The sequence below is a fragment of the Tachysurus fulvidraco genome, chromosome 5 (genome assembly GCF_022655615.1).
Source record: "Tachysurus fulvidraco isolate hzauxx_2018 chromosome 5, HZAU_PFXX_2.0, whole genome shotgun sequence".
Lineage (NCBI taxonomy): Eukaryota > Metazoa > Chordata > Actinopteri > Siluriformes > Bagridae > Tachysurus > Tachysurus fulvidraco.
Genome location: NC_062522.1, coordinates 21167959 through 21187253, shown reverse-complemented (window position 1 = coordinate 21187253; position 19295 = coordinate 21167959). Strand labels below are relative to the sequence as shown.

The window sequence follows — 19295 nt, the reverse complement described above, 5'->3', positions numbered from 1 at the left end:
GTTATGCACTGATATTGAGTGAAGTGCGGTGGGCATTCCAGTTCATGCTAAAGGTATTCAGTGGGATTGTGTTCAGGGCTCTCTGCATCACACTCCAACCCTAGCAAACCATGTCTTTATGGACCTTGCTTTGTGCGCAGGGGCATTGTCATGATGAAATAGGCTTGGACCCCTTAATTGCTGTGAGGGAACTCTTTATGCCATAGCATGCAAAGACATTCTATACAATTGAATGTTCCCAACTTCATGGTAATGGTTTTGGGAAGACTCATATATCAGTCTGATGGTCGGGTGTCCACAAACTTGTAGCTATTTTGTATTTGTATTTGTCACTTTAATTATTACCCTTATTTGTTTAATTGCATGATTGTTGTTAGAATTTTAAACAAAGTATGCAAAATAATCGTAAAGATAGACATCCAAATAGGCCATAGCAAGGTTTGAAAGATACAGATATTTTGAAAAATATGTTTACTAAATGTATGTGCTAAATCAATAAAAATATATTTGTCCCATTTAAAGTGTTCTTATGCTGTGTGAAGAGTTAAAAATATATGAATTCTATTGAAACACCTTATGAATTTAGCACTGTGAATGTTGAAGCAGACGTGTTTGTTAATTCAGCTCACTAAAGGTTAAAGCAGCAATGTATTTGTTTAATGTAATGTATTTCATTTTTAATGCATTACCATATGTGCTAATCCAGCTTTGTAAAAGTTGGTGCAGTTGTGTGTGGGTTAAACAAGTTTTGTGAATGTTTATGCAGCAATGTGTTAATTCTGATCAGTAAATGTTAATTCAGCTGTATATATTTTGCAGAAGAATTTCAATACTTTAGATGTACCATGGAACACAATCGAGGACATTATAAACAAGTGGAAAAAAATGTGGTTACAGTTAAATGTCTCTCCTCTTTTCTTCTCTTCTCTTTAGGAATCAATGTTCCAAATACCTTCCTGTTTTGTCACAAAAACTGCAATCTGTTATCAATCCATCTAGCATGATAACGACAAAGAACAAATATCAAAGTCAACAAAGGGACAGCTTCAGAAAAACATAATCAACAGTCAGAGCTCAGATATTGTTGATGTGTCAGTTTATTCAGAATTATTAATCTGTATTCTGAGTAGGGTTAATGTTGATTGAGTTCTCTAAATTCTAATACAGCACTGTGTATTAATTAGGATCTATAACTGTTGTGAAGTAATGCAGGTGGTAATTTCACCATGCAAAGGTGGTAATTTCTCCGATGTGTCTGTGTATGTTAATTCGTTGGTGTAAATGGTAATGCAGCAGTGCTTGTTTTAATGCAGGTAGAAAAATGTGTATAGAATGGGCTATGTGTTAATTGTTCATTTGTTTCTGTTAATAGTAATGGGCTGTATGTGTAAATTAGACTCTGTAAATGCTAATGCAGCAGTGTATGTTTTAATTCAGCTCTTGTTAAATGTTAATGACCAGTGAAAATGTTAATGTGTATGTGTGTGGGAGAGAGAGAGAGAGAGAGAGAGAGAGAGAGAGAGAGAGAGAGAGAGAGAGAGAGAGAGAGAGAGAGAGAGAATGAAAATGTTAATGTAGCAGTTTATGTGTTAGTGTAGATGTGTATGTTTTACTGCTGCAGATTGTGTGAATTAATTCAGGTATGTAGATATTGAAGCAGCAGTGTCAAATATGTGTTCATGCAGCAGTATGTGTTAGTGCACTATGGTATGTGTGTGCTAATTTAGGTATGTAAATATTAGCGCAGGAGTGTACAGTATGTGTTAATGCAGCAGTGTATGTTTTAATCCTATGAACTCTCGTGCTCTCGCTCGGTAGGTCGCCGCTCTGGCCGCCGGCTCGTGTTGCCACAGTAACCGGTGAGTGAGTTGGAATGCTGTAGCGCTACCGCAGTGATCAGTGAGGGGGATGGCGCGATTCCGCTCGGCCTCATCCGGCATCGGCATCATGATCGACATGGACTCTGACTCACCACAGCACGCTGGACAGCGACATGTTGCTCGCTCGAGCTCCTGATCCTGATTAGAACTGCGCACAAACGTCTCCAATCGTCTAATCAGGAGCAGTGGGGTAAGTACACAAAATGTTAACCGTGCATACAAATAAATAAAGTGTGCTCTTTAGACGTGACCTTAAACCAGCCGAGAATCAGAACAGCAGTATGGATTTGATGGATAGTGATAGTGTATATTCTCACGACGACGCCAACCGTCGATGGGAAAGATTTGTCGTTTTAAGTCAATACATAAGGAACATTTAATGCGATGGATATCCGTGTGAGGCTCAGGAGTTGGATGAAGCAACAGGGACGCACCTTGTTTTAGTGATTCCTCACGTAGGCTGATGACACAAATCGACGACATCGGATTTATCAGTCTGCGGATTTTCTGCTTTTCTGTTTGGATGAGCTCGGAATGCTAGTGATCCGAGGACTAGTGTGTTATTCGGTGCACTGGTGTTGGATATACTGGTGTCTATTCGGATCCATCACTCTCTAGCTTTGTCGTGGGAAATTCTGTGCAATGCAGTTTAAACGCCATGTAGCCTACCTGTTGGACTGTATCAACACGTGAAGTGAAATCAGAACTTTCCAGCATTCTGATCATTCAGAATTATACTGAATTAAACATTATTGAAAGAGCGTGAAGGGAGGGTCAGCTACTGACGCCACTAAAAGCCTTTCACTGAAAACAAAACAAAACAAATCAGGCAAAACATGAACGCCCAATTTATTTATTTATTTATTTATTTATTTATTTATTTATTTATTTCCTTCCTTCCTTCCTTCCTTCCTTCACCTGATCTCTTCTGTAGAGTCAAGCCGCAATCCAGAGCATTTGTAGGACATTTGCTTAAAATGAGGAATACTGACTAATTACAATAGACCAGTGTTGTACAGTGTTGTATAAAATACAGTTTGTTTGATGTCATTTGCTGATTTGTATATTGTCTGCTTGAAATGGCATTAAATGCAGTTTTATCACGCAGAGATCACACTGCTTTCTGAAAGGAAAAGTCTACCGAGCTAAATCACAAGATTTTGGTAAGAAGTTGTTTGTTTGTTTGTTTGTGTGTTTGTTTCACTCCAAGTACTGCTCAATGAATGTGACAGTCATGTTTACAGACAATGAGTTTATTTGGTTTAGATCTTATGTGGTCTCTTTCCTAAAAGTGTAAATTGGATAAAAGGTTGAAGGCTTCTGTGTCGACTTGTTAAGTCTTTCTGCAGAGGTGGAAAAGTGAAGACCCATTTAGAGTGTTTCATTTAACCTTTTTTTAAGGTCTGTAGACACATGCATGGTACTCATAAAGGATATGAGTTTAAACGATCGTATCGTATAATAAAGACAGATTGTTATAAACACCCAGATTAAATGAATTAAATGAGAAGACAAGAAGGTCAGGAACATATCTAAGATAATCTTCACTGCACCAGTGTTTCTCACTCTCACAGAATTTATTCTTCATAGTGTCTGGGAACATGTGCATGGTCCCATCATTTCTAGACAAGCTACGGTACACACTGTAAATTCTGTCTAGAATTAAAGACACATTGCTTTCCTTTGAAATCCAAAAGGGAATGTTATCTAAACTAGGCCACTGATGACATTTCAGTCAGTGTGACAGCTCTGAGCCGACAGCAGGGTGGTCAAGAGTGGATTTATCAGGCACTTCCTGTCCCACGTGAGCATGCCACCAAGCTGTCCTGTCAAATCACAATGAAAATATAGAATAGTTGTCCTCTCACTGCAGGCTGTTCTTTAGCGAATCAGGAGATAAATTTAGTATGTGGCACAGACCCAAAACTATAGACCTGCAGGTAGAACTGTAATATTTGCCAAGAATAATTGTGTCTGAGCGAAAATAGTGTGGAAAAACAGTTTGTTGTTCTTTATATATTTTAAATGATCCTGTGCTGTAGAAGGAGGTTGTTGTTTTTTTTTGTAGTGTTGAAAGGTGCTTATTTTGATTTGGAAGTTAGGTTTAAAGTAGTAAATCCATTAGTCTGAGATTAACAAATGTGGAAGAATTCACTGCAGGCACATAAACTGACTGTTTGGTGTTAACTACTGTACAGATCTAGCACAGAATTGTAATTACTAATTATACATTAAAACAGATTTTATACATTTTAAAGCCATTTATTGCATCTTTTCCTTTTCTGGGAACTCAGAAAGGAAAAGTATTTGTTTGTCAAAAATGCAGACATTAGACTTCTTCTGGGCAATATGAAGTGATGGAGATAGTACAAATTAAATGCATCATTAAAATTAAACCTTCCAGAGCTTCATTCATCAATTTTTCATGAACCCATTTTGCAGTCTGTCAGCGGTCCTGATAGATGGATCATCCACTTTATTGCAGTGGCAGTTCTTTTCTTAAACCATCTAAATATAATAATAAAGCATAACATTTACTTGTTATTCACAAATGCAATATTAAATTTGGGATAAATAATAATAAAGGATGTACCTAAACTATACAGATGGTTAAACTGAAATGTATTATGATGATGATGTTATTATTATTATTATTATTATTATTATTATTATTATTATTATTATTATTATTATTATTATTATTATTATTATTATTATTATTATTATTATTATTTATTTGTTTGTTTGTTTGTTTGTTTGTTTGTTTGTTTGTTGTTGTTGGAAACAATTAGTTTCCATTTATTTTATGCACTAATAAAGACAGATGGAAGGTCTAATTTGTAAAAAAAAAAAAAAAAAAAAAAATACAAAGTATTAAATAAATAGCTTTTTTTTTAACTTCCTGATATCAGTACAAGACAGTGTTAGACCAAGAATCCATAATCATTCTTTGGATTATGTGAGGGAAATGTTCTTAATGTAAGAAAGAAATGGTTCCAAGATGATCTCCTTTAGAAAATTAGGAAATCTCTTGAAGAAGTCCTTCTTTGGGGTAATGTTTGGGGCAATGTACAGTATCATTACAGACAACTGATAAGATTTAAATAAAAATTTTAAAAAAGTCATTTTTTTTTCTTTGTGATGCAGGACGATTTATTATCCATTTATTTTATTGATGTAGCTGCTTCAGGGTTCAAACTCATTCAGAAACTAGAACTAATTGAAACACATTAAACAACCACTTGGGACTAAAAGGTTTATTCAGCTGATTATTGAATATATGTTTCTCTAGACTTGCAATACTGCACACAATGGAAATAACCTGCCAAGGGTTTTAGATGTCTACAATCTCTTACATCAGGTATTTTTAATCCTTACGAATCTATTAGTCTATCTATCAGTGTAGTCTCCTTTTGATGGCACTGTTTTTTATTTGAATTTATTCTTGGTCCCCCCTCTTCCTGCTCCCTTTATATTATGTTAATTAAATTGGCTTTAATAAAAATTTATGGCATTTTAAAAGCTACTAGAATTTTATCCTCTCTTAAAAAAAAAAAAAAAAAAGGGCAAGCTACAGATTTTTTGGGTAGGGTGTGTGAGGATTAAGCTCACAGCTGAAAGTGCCAAGTAAACACCTTCAGAGTGAATTCTATAGTATATTGCATCCCAATCTGCATACTGTGTACTGAACAGGATGTCTACATATTAGTGGCGTTAATAGTTTTCTGAAAAGTGTTCTGACAAATTATTATGGCTTTTGATGGACAGCCTCGACACCAATATGTGGTTCTTCCCCAAACTGTTGCCAAAATTTGGAGACACCCAGTTATATAGGATGTCTGCTCTAGCATTATTTCCCTTCAGTGGAGCTCAAGGGCCCAAACCTGTGCACAAAGCAAGCTCCATAAAGCTCAATGTTTGCCACAGTTGGTGTGAAAGAACTAAAGAGTTCTGACCTCAACCCCACAGAACACCTTAGGGATGAACTTGAATACCAACTGCACCTCATGGCTAATCACTTGATACCAGTGTCTGAGCTCACTATTACCCCAGTGTAAATGAACACAAATCCCTACAGTCAAGCCATAGAATCTATCTAGAGGAAAGCCTTCCTAGAACTGTAGAGGATATTATATATTATATAACAGCAAAAGGGGAATGATCAGGAATTCAATGTACAAAAAGCACATACAGATGTGATATGGTATGTGAAAGCGTATGCGATCGTGTCCACAAACCTTTGGCCATATTGGTTTATTGTCTGTATGCATTATTACCATTTCCTTAATATTACATTTTTCTATACACATAAACATGAGTCACATTTACTGAGCACTATTAGAAATTGCAAAACCTCTAGATTCACCTATGCTTTGTTGTAAGTGTTCTTGTTCAGTGTCATAGCATCACATAAAACAGTATAACATAAAGGTTTCTCTGCAGTAATCACAGCATTCTGCTCATGTGGGACTATGATGTGAATTTAGATGTACATTATGGCTGCTCACAGCTCCAAACCAATGCAAGTTGCTTCCTTTCTGTTTATTTTTGTTATCGAATTTGTTGTCTGCTTGCTTTTAGTTCTTCAGCCTGTCGAGATGTTTGAGGTTTAAATTCCAAAAACCTTTTTCTTTTTGTACTTCTTATTATAGTATTATATTAGATTCTTTCACTGCCTTGATTGATTGCAAACTCTTGCCTGTCTCCCTTTTGTGCCTATAGTTTGAGTGTATAAAATATGTTAACAATATATCTTAGCACCCCAATACCCCAAGACTGTCAGGACTGCCTTCTTTCTGCCTGGATTTAATAATCATTGTTTGCCTTATCTGTAAATGCTTTGAATTTTCTCTCATGCCATTACCATTAGACTCATTAGTGACTTAAAGTGAATCAACATATAGCTGAGTTATGGATTGCTTTCTCTTGAACTGCTCTGCTTTGTCAGTGTACAGTGGCAGTATTTTTTTTAAAGTAAACTTTAGCTACCAAACACAAATATACATTGAATCTAATTGGTCAAAATTATAATTTGTAACAGTATATTCTAGCTGATCATATTTGGTTCAAGGTGCTCGTATAAAAATCACATGAGTACAGAGACGAAAGCCTGTATTAGTATAACAGGTCATTATTAATTGTTGATGAGATATCAAACAGCATAAAGGCTGCTATATTTAACCAAATTGAATGTATGTTAACTTGATAATGAATTCAGAAATCATACTGATGCTCAAACTTATACATTTCTCCAGAGCTCCTGCTTGAACAATTTTATTTGACTATATAATATTAATTATAGAAAGTTAATTATTTATTCACATTCTCGGGTGTCACCCAGATGAGTTCCCTTGTGAGTCTGGTTCATCTCAAGGTTTCTTCTGCATGTCTCAGGGGATTTTCCCTGCCACAGTAGCCTCTGGTTAGGTCTAATATTTATATATATTTGTAATACTTTTACTGAATTTTTTATATTCCTGTGAAGCTACTTTGAGACAATGTCCATTGTTAAAAGTGATATAAAAAAATGGAATGCAATAGTAAAAAAATAATAATGAAATAACGAAAACTTTTTATTCTTTTATCCTCGATATCTGCTTGGTATATATTTTGGTACAGCAGACAGCATATTATTTCTTGTTTCGGGGTTTACATAATAAACTGTTATTACAGCTTGTAGATAGGAAAACATTTGAGAAAATCACACACACCTATCCCTTTAAATGAATGTAGTTTTAAGAAACATGCTCTCAAAGGGAGGTATAAATGTTGGCACAGAATGGTAGGTTTTTTTTTATAATATCTGACCACAGGACAGGAGCACAGATGGTGTTTGTTACCTCGTTGGCATCTCTACCTGTACCTCTCTTCCTCTTTCGCGTATTAAAACACACTCATTGAGCACCCGTGAAGAACCATGAGATTTTGTGCAATATTTGGTCTTCCCTTTATGTTTGTTGATATTTAGGTGTTGTGATAATTGTGATAAGTTGTCTTTCTGAGTGAGCTTCAGCATCACAGTGAGCTAGTCTGAGCTTTCTGGATTGTCTTATTATAGTCCTTTCAGCTGTGTCTGCTGGCTTATGTTGCATGGCAGGACGGAGGTCAGGCTGGGATGGAGAAGTCCTTGAATTTCCATTCGAATAAAGCTCCCGAACAGAGATAGTCATATACAATGGAAATTCAGAAATGAATGCGCACAAGCAGGTGTTTTTCCTTACCACTAAAATAGATTTTTAAGCCTACTTTCTAAAGTAGGTTACATTTTGGTACAACTCAGTTAACATGTAGCTCTGAAGAGTCAGCTACACTGATTACTAAGCTACATGTGGACGTGCCCTTGGGCATGTATTGCCGTCTTGCATTTTTAATAGGTAGTGAATTCAGGCTGGAAAAACTATGTCTTTTACCCACTGCATCTCTCCGTCCCAGACATCAGGACAAAGGGTTGTATTGGCTTGCGTTCAGTAAATCACATACTGCAATTTACGTAAGCTTTTTGCATCATGTACCCCAGAGACAAGCTGCCATACAAAAATTCACAGTCATAATTTCTGTTTCCTCTCCTTAAGGCGTTTTGTGTGTGTGTGTGTGTGTGTGTGTGTGTGTGTGTGTGTGTGTGTGTGTGTGTGTGTGTGTGTGTGTGTGTGTGTGTGTGTGTGTGTGTGTGTTAGACCAAGATAGAGTAGGATACTCTTTATCAGTCATCAAGGGTATTTGGTGGTGCTGGTGGGGGGCTGTGTGTTATATTAGGCTCACTGTGTTTCCTCCAGCATGGATTTGCTATTTATAGTTTAGCTCAACTTCTACCAACCTGCTCTCTGAAACAGAGAGATTGTATGTGTTTGTGCATGTGTTTGAGACAGAGAGAGATAGAGAAAGAGACGGACAGACAGACAGAGAAAGAAATGAGAAAAATATAGATATATTGTGGTAAAGGAGGTGTTTGTGTAATTTATTTCTAGCTAAAGCTGTTTCTTACTATAGATGTGTAGAAAACATACTTTTAGGGAATTAAAAAAACTATTTAAACAACCATTTACCTTTGCTAGCTCCTTAGTTTGGTGATCGCACATCACCCATGGAATCACACAACACTTGCTGCATCCATGGGATTTGTTGGTCTCTTCGGGAGCCTGTGCAGTTTTTTAGTCCTCTTGTCACGTAAAATAAGTCATATAACAACACACACAGTAAATTCTGTTCATTCATAAATGCTGAAAATGACACATTCACAAACACGGTTACACAGTATGTGACAACTTTATAAAAAGTGGTCTGTAAGGTTTTATCTGCATGAAGGGCAAGTTATGGATTCATCTTATGTGGAAAGGAAGACTCAAGAATAAAATGTCAAGTAATGCTTTGTTTCTTCAATAAATCACAAGAATATCAGTAACATTGCCAGTCAGAGTATTATGACAGCAGGAGAATGAAACTAAATATTGCTGAGAGTGAAACAAAATATTGTGTATATATCATGTATTATGTATATATTTAGTTCAATTCAATTTATATTTAACAATGGACTTTGTCACAAAGTAAGTTTACAGAAATCCAGATAAAACTGGACATTTAACACTTAATCAGCAAACTTATGTAAGGTATAAATGTGTGTGTGTGTGTGTGTGTGTGTGTGTGTGTGTGTGTGTGTGTGTGTGTGTATACTATTTAATTAATTATTTAATTAATACCTAATTATTACATATTAATATGTGTTGTTTGACTTATTCGTATGTTTAATGAATAATTAATCACTCTTTTTATAGCTGGTACTGTTTTGTCTGTCTTTTGTCGTTTCAGAGCGAAGCGAAGTGCTGCATCTCATTGTCCTCTGAATAATCACAGTTCCATACTTGATGGCCATAAAATGTGTTTTTCCAATCCTCTATAACTGTTGGTAAAAGCAGGCTCGATCCAGGATGCTTTTACCAAGACTACAATTCATTTCTGCCACTTCATATTACTCATGGATGACCAGTGAGCATCGGCTTTGGCTCAGGTTTCTGAGCTAGAATGAATTTATAGTGGCAATTTAGCGACGGCCCATGAACATTTCATTAGCACCTCTTCCATAACAAGTGTTTCGTTTACTGCTTTTCATTATGTTCATGATTATAAGCAAGTCTAAAAACAAAACACCTCAGTATACATCTGTATAAGTATTATGCATGAAATGTCTGATTGTGCATGTGTTACTGTGAATATGTGTAATTGTAATACTGGTTTTCAGGCCATCAGTGTTTAAATGATTTATAGGTTCCACTGTTTACAACAAGCTCTTTTCCTGCCTTCGAGTGACAACATCAGAGCAGCGTAAATGCTGTATTAAAAAAGAGAACCTGCTGTTAACAGGCAATCTGACAAAAAAGAGACAAAACCCCAATTCAAGACATTTTGCTGGGTCACCAGATACTGCTCTATTGTTAAATTTTGGACATTTCCATTAAGCTCCCCCTTCCCCATCTCAGGATGAGTAACAATTCGGACTCAGAAGGTGTGGTCTACACGGTGGAAGAACTCGAATGCAAGATATGCTATAGCCGCTACGATGCACGCGCTCGCAAGCCGAAGTTACTGGCGTGCCTGCACCGTGTCTGCGCTCGCTGCCTGAAGAAGATGGCCGAGATGGAATCATCACCTGGCACTGTCAGCTGTCCGTTCTGCCGCCATCAGACACATGTGCCTGATGAGGAAATCTGGCTCCTGCAGGATGACAGTAACATCCTGGCTATCCTCTCCTACCAGGAGCGAGTGCGGAAGAGCGGCTCAATGCCTGTGGGTGAGGTACTGCTCACCCCAAACAGTCTAAATGGTGGAGAGATAGGAACAAGTGGAGAAGGAGGAGGAGAGCAGGCCCACAGTTCCTCAGACTGCCTAGTCATCACTATCATGGAGGTTCCAGGCGAGTCCGCTTCACCCGACTCCAATGGCATGCTGAACATGGTGCGGCTGTATCGGCCGGCTAGCTTGGACTCGCTGCCGTGCCACGTGCCTGTGCAGAAGTGGCGCGCCTGGACGTCGCGCTCTGTGCCGCGTTTTGTCATGGGCTTTCTCTGCCTGCTCTACTTCAGTTCACTGCCCCTTGGCATTTATCTGCTCATGATTCAGCAACTTACACTGGGAGTGATCCTGGTCAGCCTGGTGCCCTCCACCCTCGTCCTCTGCGTGTTCTACGGCTTCTGTCAGTGCCTGTGCCATGAGATTATGGAGGCCATGGCTACATAGACACTTCTTAGGATGTGTGTGATTTGACCGTCTTTAGACAGTGTGAACCAAGCCAAAATCATTGATCTGTTTATTCTGCTCTTGAGTGCTCATCTACTGTTGCACTGGAATATACCAGCATTTAGAAGTGAACTTTCAACCATCTTCAGTTCATATGAAGGGCAATACATACATTTTGAAAGAGCAGTTATATCCTACAATCCAGTGCAGGTTGTTTGTATTGAGCTACGGCTGCCTCAATTTGCTGTTGATTTGTTTGTTTCTTTGTTTTTATTCTGTACCTGTTAGCTCAGGCTTAACATGACTGTGATCCTTTTACATACCACTAATAAGGGAATGAGATTCATATCTAACACTGAAATTATGGACTCTGTTCCATAGTGTTAAATATGTCCTTCCTACTTTTGACAATCCATTTGTTGTGTAACTTTAAAATAATAGTCTCCATATACTTGTCAAAGTTCCTAGTTGCCTTTGTAAGGCATGCAAATTCCCAAGCTATATTTTAATGTTGTATATATAAAATAATGTGTTTATCATTGCTATGAGAATGAACAAATGCCTTCAGATCATCCAAACTGTTAACAGATATTCAATAAAGATTGGAAACACAATCAAAGGGATGTCAGTTAATGACATTTAAAGTCATCAAGTGGTCGAGACGCTGACCGGATGCAAACTCTGCATTTTTAGTGAATTCAACTGAATTCAACTGAGTTATTGAAAAATTACTAAAAACTGCAACTGCAAAAATAAAACCTTCCAGTTGTTTGGTTATGTTACATTTCCAAACATGAACCAGCTCTGTTTCTGTAGAACTCGTCTGCTACAGCTTAACCAATCACATACTGTATGTTTATCGCTTATTTAGCTGAGGAAAGCACATCAGACCAGAGAAAAGCTACACGGCATTAAAAATTAAGTCAGAAAGGAGAGAGTTTTAATATTTTTTAAAAAGTCAACAACAAAAAAACAACGATTAAAGACAAACGGAAAAAGAAGTACAAGTTTATTCCCCTAAGTAAAATTTGACCCTGATGTCTCATCTGTTCAGAGTTGATAACACTGATCAAACATGGTAACGTGAAGCACCACAAAGAAACAAAACATAACTAGGTGACATGTTACTATTAAATCATGTTAGTAACTTATGCAGACTTTTGTACACAAGAAGTTTTGTAACGTGGCCTTAAGTGAGTTGATAGATGAAAAGAAACTAAATTGGGAAAACAATTGAAATGATAAACTCAGAATGATGTAAGAGAAAGCATTGGGGATGATAATGACTGATCAAATTAAAGTAATTATAAAAAGATTAAAAAAATTATAATGTGGCATGTGTGAATAAGAGTACATAATTTTAAGAAACAGCTTATTGCAGCTCTGATGTTTTGTTAACTGTATGAGCGAATATGAGTGAGGTTGCTGAGGATACTACACCTGCGGGAGAGTGTAAGTGTCAAGGGCCCTCCTCATCTACACACTGCGTTCAGACAAGCCTGAAGAGCCACTGGGGGGTCATCAAAGGATCCCAGCCTGTGCCTCTGCAGTCCTACGCCGTTCTCCCTGATGACAATTAACTGTGCCTAAGGCACACTTCTAAAACACAGGAACAAAGGAAGCCAAACATGGCTTTAACCTTGGTTAATATAAAGAGTACTCCTCTTTCCATGATTGTGTGTTTATTTTAAGATGAGGTTTCCCTCCGATGTGTGACGTTTGTAATCATTTGCTTTGAAGAGCATCAGCTGCGCTGCTCAGGCCTAATTGAAGAAACTCTCCCTGAAGGCCAAGTGCTTCCATGAAGCCATCGGAAAGGAAGTGGTGTGTTGGGTGATAACAGAATATTTGCCAGCAGTCAGCTCAGATATACAGTAGTCAAGCTGAGATGTGAGACTGTCAACACAATGATGAGGGTAAGAAGAAATGATGGTATCCTGGATGAGACTAAGGTACTGCTTAGATTTTTTTTTACTTTTTCTTTAAAAGAAATGGATTCATTTATTAATTATAATTATACTATAACTAATGGAACTTTAATCACATAAAATATTTTTCAAACTCGTGTTTCTTATTTATTACTGGTAGTGTTTATATTTATGTGATGCAAGAATAGCTTAGTCCAACTGTTTAATGTATCTTTTTTTTCCATTTTATTTGAAGAAATCCAAATTGGATTAAACTCTTATAATCTATGCCAAAGTATTCGGATCCACAAGATAATTTATCATTTATCAAATAGAATATCTTAAAATATAGGTATTTAATATTAATGTAAGACAGGAATAAACTTCAGTGCAAAGAGATACTAGTCTCCAAAACCTGCACTTTATGGAAAGATTCTTCACTCAAAGTTATTTTTGGAAGACGATCAGGCTGATGCTGTGCTCGAGAACCCAGTGCTAAAACTTTAACCAGTTGTGGGCATTGGAGCATGAATCGGTGGCGGAGGTCTGTGGGAGAGATCCAGGCCAGGAAGAGGCTGGTGAGCGAATGTGAGCAGGCGCAGGCTGCCTTCAACAAACTCACCGCCTGCTTTCAGCAAATGGCCACCTGCTTAGGGAGCAACACAGACAGCAGCCTTCTGAGAGATGAGCTGGAGGAAACCAGGGGACAGGCGCATAAAATATGTACAGGTAGGAGAGTGGAAAGATACAGACAGCACCATGTTAACTTTATTAAGGTGCTTTGAGTTAATAAACACAATCCACCCACTGTGCACAATTCTCTAACAAAATTAATCCAATTTCACCGTTTATATTTTTGTAAAAATCGATGATGGAACTGTGTTGTATCACAATAAAATTTAAGGAGTTTAAGTTAGGATATAGAAATAACTTGACTCATGGGACATTAATTCCAGTGCTGGAATTGATTCATGAATTAAATCAGTTGTCTTTGATTAGATGTATCACCAAACTGCATATAATATAAATGTATATAAATATGCATATAATATATAGATATATATTAGAAGGACTATTTTTACGAAGTACATAAAAGAGGAAATTGAACCAGGTCAATTATTTGTTGACAGTTAAAAAAAATAATAGCAGAATACAAACAGCAAATTGAAATAGAATATCAATTGAATTATAATGTCCTGGCATTTTTTGTTCATCCTGCATTAAGCTCATATGTTTCTTATTATGCTTAATCTCAATATAAGAGGACAACATAAGTAGAGCATATTTTAAATCTTGAGTGCTACAGGAGCAAGGTGTAAGAGTTAGTGTAAGGGGACTGGGGACAACTTAAGGTTATTCCTTCAGTGAGAAGAAGCGAAGGTTTTGGAAAGGGACCTCGTGCTTGGCTGAGTAGTCATTACTAGGCATCTTGTTAACCGATTGCAGGTTGCAGAAGGGAATATATACCTCAAGGAAAGTGTTGAGGTAGGGTGATGCTTCAGACATTTTGCATCAGTTTTTTTACTGTGAAAATGAAAATGACTGTCATAATGAGAAGACTTAGTATAGCATCTGTAGTATCATACTGCATCTGCTAAACATGTGTGTAAACTTTCCTCTTCTGAGCTACTGAATAAAAAGGCAAAAGCTAATTAAATATTAAAGAAAGACGAGAACAGTTCTGTTTGCCTTTTGTTGATCATGCTCATATTACAGGGCTGCACCATCGGCTACTAGAGCTGCTGGTTGAGAACGAGCAAGTCCAGGACGACCGCGTGCAGGTTGAGCGCCTCTGGGTTCTGCTTCTGAGCAGTTTGGAGAACTTCCAACAGCAGCTCAAGAAGGTCAGTGCACTCCAGGAGCTCTTTCCCATTGCTCTGCAGAAGGACAGACAGGCCTTGGTGAACACAGGCGCCTCCGGAGGGGGCACTGAAGTGGCAGGCTGTGCTGCCGTGGTGCAGAGCCCCTGGGTAGTGATGGAGTGCAGCAAGAATCCTGACCTAAACGGCCATGTGTTAGAGATTGAGACTCTGCTCCAGGAAATGCTGCAGAGGGTAAATGTACCACTGTGGTCAATCGAGCCGATGCAGAAAGCCTGGGCTGAAGGAACGCAGGAAGATGACGATGATATCTTGGAGGAGATGATGGAGGTCGAAGTGGTATCGCAGGCTGGAAAATCAGGCTGCTGCAGTCATTCCAACTGTAGACTAAGATGCATATTCTGTTTGCTCAACTAGAGCCATTTTGGATCATGTAGCTAGTGAGAAATCAGTCTTCAATCCTTAATTGCTTTGGCATTTCTTGGCTTATGCAACAAAATTAAGATTTATCATGAGCCTCATGGGAACTGCCAGGCTGTACTGTAGATTTTATGCTATAAACAGTTGCATCGATGAATTTTCAGACGATACTGCCCTCTATCTGCAAGCAAAAACTAAACTAAATCTGACCATCAAATGGATCTGCAACTGAAGGACAAGAGGACCATTATGGTAAAGAATAAAGGAAAAAAGAAAAAGACATCATGGTTGAAAAAAAAAAGTTAATACTAAATTTTTAAGCCACTTCTACTTGTCAATAGAAATAGAGATTAGACTGTCAGTGACTTCAAAAAACACTTTAGAGCACAGGTTCTCAAACATTTTATAGCCAGGAACTCCAGTGTGTATTTCTAAAAATAGTAAACAATATTTTGCTTATAAGAGATTTCTATTCCTGACCTTTCCACCAAAAGTAATAAAATTCAGTTCATGTTAAAATTATACATATACTATATATTGTTTTTAAAGTTATTGAGGTCTGCATTAATCCCATGCGAATCAAGTGACTAGTCAAAAGAAAATAAATTAAATTCACAACCCCCCTTGCCATGCTTCCATTTGGAGGTTTTTACACTAATGGACAATTATTTAGGTATTAACACTATAGTAACTCAAAGCCATATACAAAAAAAGAATACTTAAACTATTCAATGGCATTTTATTGAGACAGGTTTTATTCAACATACAAATATTGTACAGCAACAGACTCAGCATTTAAATTTACATAGGTTTGGGCAAAAATAAAGAAACAAGGTCACACAGTGAGATAAAAGAAAAGAGGCAGACGTGCCAGTTTCACTGGTCAATTCTTGTAGGTTGCGTGCAAATGGGCTTTGAAGGCTGGAAGAAGAACACATCCTCTTAGAAAACAGTACACACCAATCACTTCACTACACTAAAGACAAAAATCTTTCAGTCTGCACATAACTTACATTCCTGGTTTTCCCATAATTCTGCAGCCGCAGAGTTCATAGGGCTATCATTGTTGGGCTCTTTATTAAAAGGAAGAAGAAAATAAAGGAAGCAAGGAAAAAGTCATAAGTGCTAACAATAAAACGAGTACAAATTTCGAAGTACTTAAGTATTAGAAACCTTACCTCCAAGCAAACTTTGAATGGATAGCAGGATGGATCGAACATCATAGAGAGCAGACCACTTCTCTTTCAAAATGTCTAAGCAGATAAACCCGTTCTCATCAATATTTGGATGAAAGCAAGGCGTGATGAACTTCACCCGAGGAGCGTTGTACGGGTATCCACTAGGAAACTCCAGTGAGAGCTTATACCTTAACCCTTCATACACCTCACCGAGGGAAAAAAACAATTAATATATTTAACAACTAATCTGTACATGCAGTAAATATAACTTATAATACATATACTTATAAAAATAAAAGATACTTATAAATACTTATAAAAATAAAACTTACTGTTCCTTGAGCGCCATCTATTGTGCCGATCCATTTGAAGAGATTGTCAGACTCGGGGAATGCTGATATTCCTTTGTCTCCTGACATCTGCAATACAACATACAACATGCAACATTTGGAGGCAAATTAATCATTTATTTATACAAATGAAGTGAATACAAATGTGAAGTGTAACTGTATATTCTAAGGACTCACCATGAGCGTCATCAGCTCTTGCTGAAGCCTGAGAAGAGTGGAAGGCAAAAACAGCATTCAGGGATTTGCTCATATGCAAAACCAAACATCAAAAGATTAAAATGGACCCATTTAGAAAAAGTCAAAATATTTTATTTACATGGTGTTAATGCTTAAAATAATATTATTCCAGTTACAATTAAGTACAAACTATACACATATATACACACACACACACACACATACATACATACACACAAAAAAAACAACTTTTGGGCTTGTGGTTCAGGTGATTATTTAAAGAATCATAACTTCTGCTTAAGTACAAACATATTGTACCCTGTCTTATGAAATAGTGACCAAAATCCATCTAAATAACTCAAGTGTGAGACATTGTAGAAAAAGACACTGTACTGACATTCTCCTCTGGGTAGGCATGACATTGTGGTTTGTCAAGAATGCACAATGTTTGCAGAAAAGCAAATCAAGAACTGAATAATAATAATAATAATAATAATAATAAAAAAAACAAAAAAAACAATCTAATTTACAATGCAGAATTGCTGAATTATTGCATCTCAGTAGCCAAAATATTTATTCATCAAGCCATCACATTTGCAAGACAAACAAATACCGTGTGATGGCTGTATTGGGATTGTGCTGTGTTGACCAATATGCAGGATCAGAAAGTGTCTTTGTTAGCATCCTCAGATATTTGAATCTAGTAACATGGTGCGTAATATCCATTTGTTGCAGGTGCATTAACTGTAGTACTCTGACACTAATCCCTCTCCCCCGCACATTGTGAAACGGCCGTGCCACCCACTTGTGTTACCTCTTTAAAAATCTCAAGAATGTTTCAAGAATTACATTACAACATTCATTCATCTTTAATACCTTCTTTATCCTGGTCAGGATCAAATTGGAGACCCAGGACCCTGAGTAACTGGTAGATGGCTAGAGAGTTCATTATAAATAACACACACACACTCACCTCAGGGGAAATTTTGTACAGTCAGTGCTCCTTGTGAAATGTTTTAGGGAGATTGGAGGAAACCAGTGAACCCAGAGGAAACCTGGAGCTATGATTAGGACACTGTCCCGGTTGTGATCATGTGGTATTTTGGTGTGCGTGTGTGTGTGTGTGTGTGTAAGTAACAAAGGGTTGATCAGTGACAGTTATCACATCCATACCTTTTAGTAACAGATCCCTTCGACACATTTCCAGACGTTTCGTTTCCTTTTAACGCGGCTGTAGAAGAAGCTGCAGCAGGATCCAGATTCTGTGAGGCCATCGCTTACAGTCTAAAACACAACCAAGTGACAGGCTGACTCTTAAATTTTTCATTCAATCTCAATAAGTCGACCAATCACAGCTCTGCTACTACAACGTTTAAATAAGAAGCAGCTAGTTGTAATTAGGTGGGGAAACAATTTAACGTCAGAAACAGATCTTACAAACACGAGGATTTTGCAGATGTTTTTCTTTCCATTGCCTCCTACAAACTCTTTACAGTGCTAATAGAACTAAGGCTAAGGTTACCTTGGTAACGGATCTCGCGCTACTTTTACAGATTTATGATGTTAACTTATGTACCCGAGCAGCATTTGGTTTTATGGCTTTTTTATAAATTTACTGCTCCGTCGATTTCTTTCCGTGTTGAACAGAGATTCATGCCTAAATCAGTTTAATGAATCGGGATTTTTTTTTTAATCATTCCGTCTTGCTAGCAGCGTCACTAATACCGCAGTTACACCTAACGTTAGCTAGCAATTAGCTGAGCAGCTAAAGCACAACCTCACAATCTGAAAGTTAGCTTCAAATACTAACGTGAACCGCTATTGATATATAATATTAGTTATAAAAATACATTAACCCGCGAACCTAAACAGCATCCGGTTAATAACAGACCTGGTTTGTTTGCTAACTTGGCTAACATTAATGACTAGTACAAGCCAACTACTGGGTTAAAATCAAATAGCATCTCATTCTAATAAAATCTCCCCAATTACACGTATATATTTGTGTGTGCCAATGGTGTGTTTGACTAAAATGTAACGCTACAGTAAAGTTAATTGTTAAGTATACATTACCAGGTCTATGCAGTCCTTTAGCTAACACTGTTGGAGTTCAGACAGATTTTAAAAATCATATCCCGCCCCCCCGTTTAAACTCAAAACCGTTTCCCCGCCCCAACCACCCCATTCGCCAATCACATCCGAGCTTAGAAAACAAACTGGGCGTGTCTTAGAAAGTCGAATTGACGCAATTTACAAATCCTACAAGCTGATTGGACAACGCGCCCACACGTTTGTGTCTATAACCGTTGATGGCCATGCTGCAGAACAGACGAAA

The 19295-nt window shown here is 37.4% G+C and overlaps 3 protein-coding genes across 5 annotated transcripts; 2 read left to right on the top strand and 1 right to left on the bottom strand.

Moving 5' to 3' along the window:
- Positions 1 to 1543: 1543 nt before the first annotated feature.
- LOC113642928 (E3 ubiquitin-protein ligase RNF182) lies at positions 1544 to 11710 on the top strand. Of its 3 annotated transcripts, none has more exons than XM_027146742.2 (4): positions 1544 to 1640; positions 1819 to 2070; positions 2989 to 3043; positions 9684 to 11710. In XM_027146742.2, exon 4 carries the CDS (start codon positions 10353 to 10355, stop codon positions 11106 to 11108), a length of 756 nt encoding a protein of 251 aa, XP_027002543.1. In that variant the 5' UTR covers positions 1544 to 1640; positions 1819 to 2070; positions 2989 to 3043; positions 9684 to 10352; the 3' UTR covers positions 11109 to 11710. The 3 variants fall into 3 exon arrangements, with proteins under 3 accessions (XP_027002543.1, XP_027002547.1, XP_027002546.1); XM_027146745.2 differs by having other exon boundaries at positions 1615 to 1727; XM_027146746.2 differs by lacking the exon at positions 2989 to 3043.
- Positions 11711 to 13522: 1812 nt separating this feature from the next.
- On the top strand, positions 13523 to 15832 carry zgc:109913 (regulator of G-protein signaling 9-binding protein). Its single transcript, XM_027147435.2, has 2 exons — positions 13523 to 13744; positions 14732 to 15832. Exons 1-2 carry the CDS (start codon positions 13543 to 13545, stop codon positions 15250 to 15252), a joined length of 723 nt encoding a protein of 240 aa, XP_027003236.2. The 5' UTR covers positions 13523 to 13542; the 3' UTR covers positions 15253 to 15832.
- Positions 15833 to 15974: 142 nt separating this feature from the next.
- Positions 15975 to 19156, bottom strand: ube2c (ubiquitin-conjugating enzyme E2C). The gene is made up of 7 exons (XM_027146671.2): positions 19034 to 19156; positions 18134 to 18244; positions 16961 to 16988; positions 16766 to 16852; positions 16434 to 16638; positions 16269 to 16328; positions 15975 to 16176 (listed from the first exon to the last, which is right to left on the bottom strand). The coding sequence occupies exons 2-7, from the start codon at positions 18232 to 18234 to the stop codon at positions 16139 to 16141; spliced, it is 519 nt and encodes a 172-aa protein (XP_027002472.2). The 5' UTR covers positions 18235 to 18244; positions 19034 to 19156; the 3' UTR covers positions 15975 to 16138.
- Between the last annotated feature and the right edge of the window lie 139 nt (positions 19157 to 19295).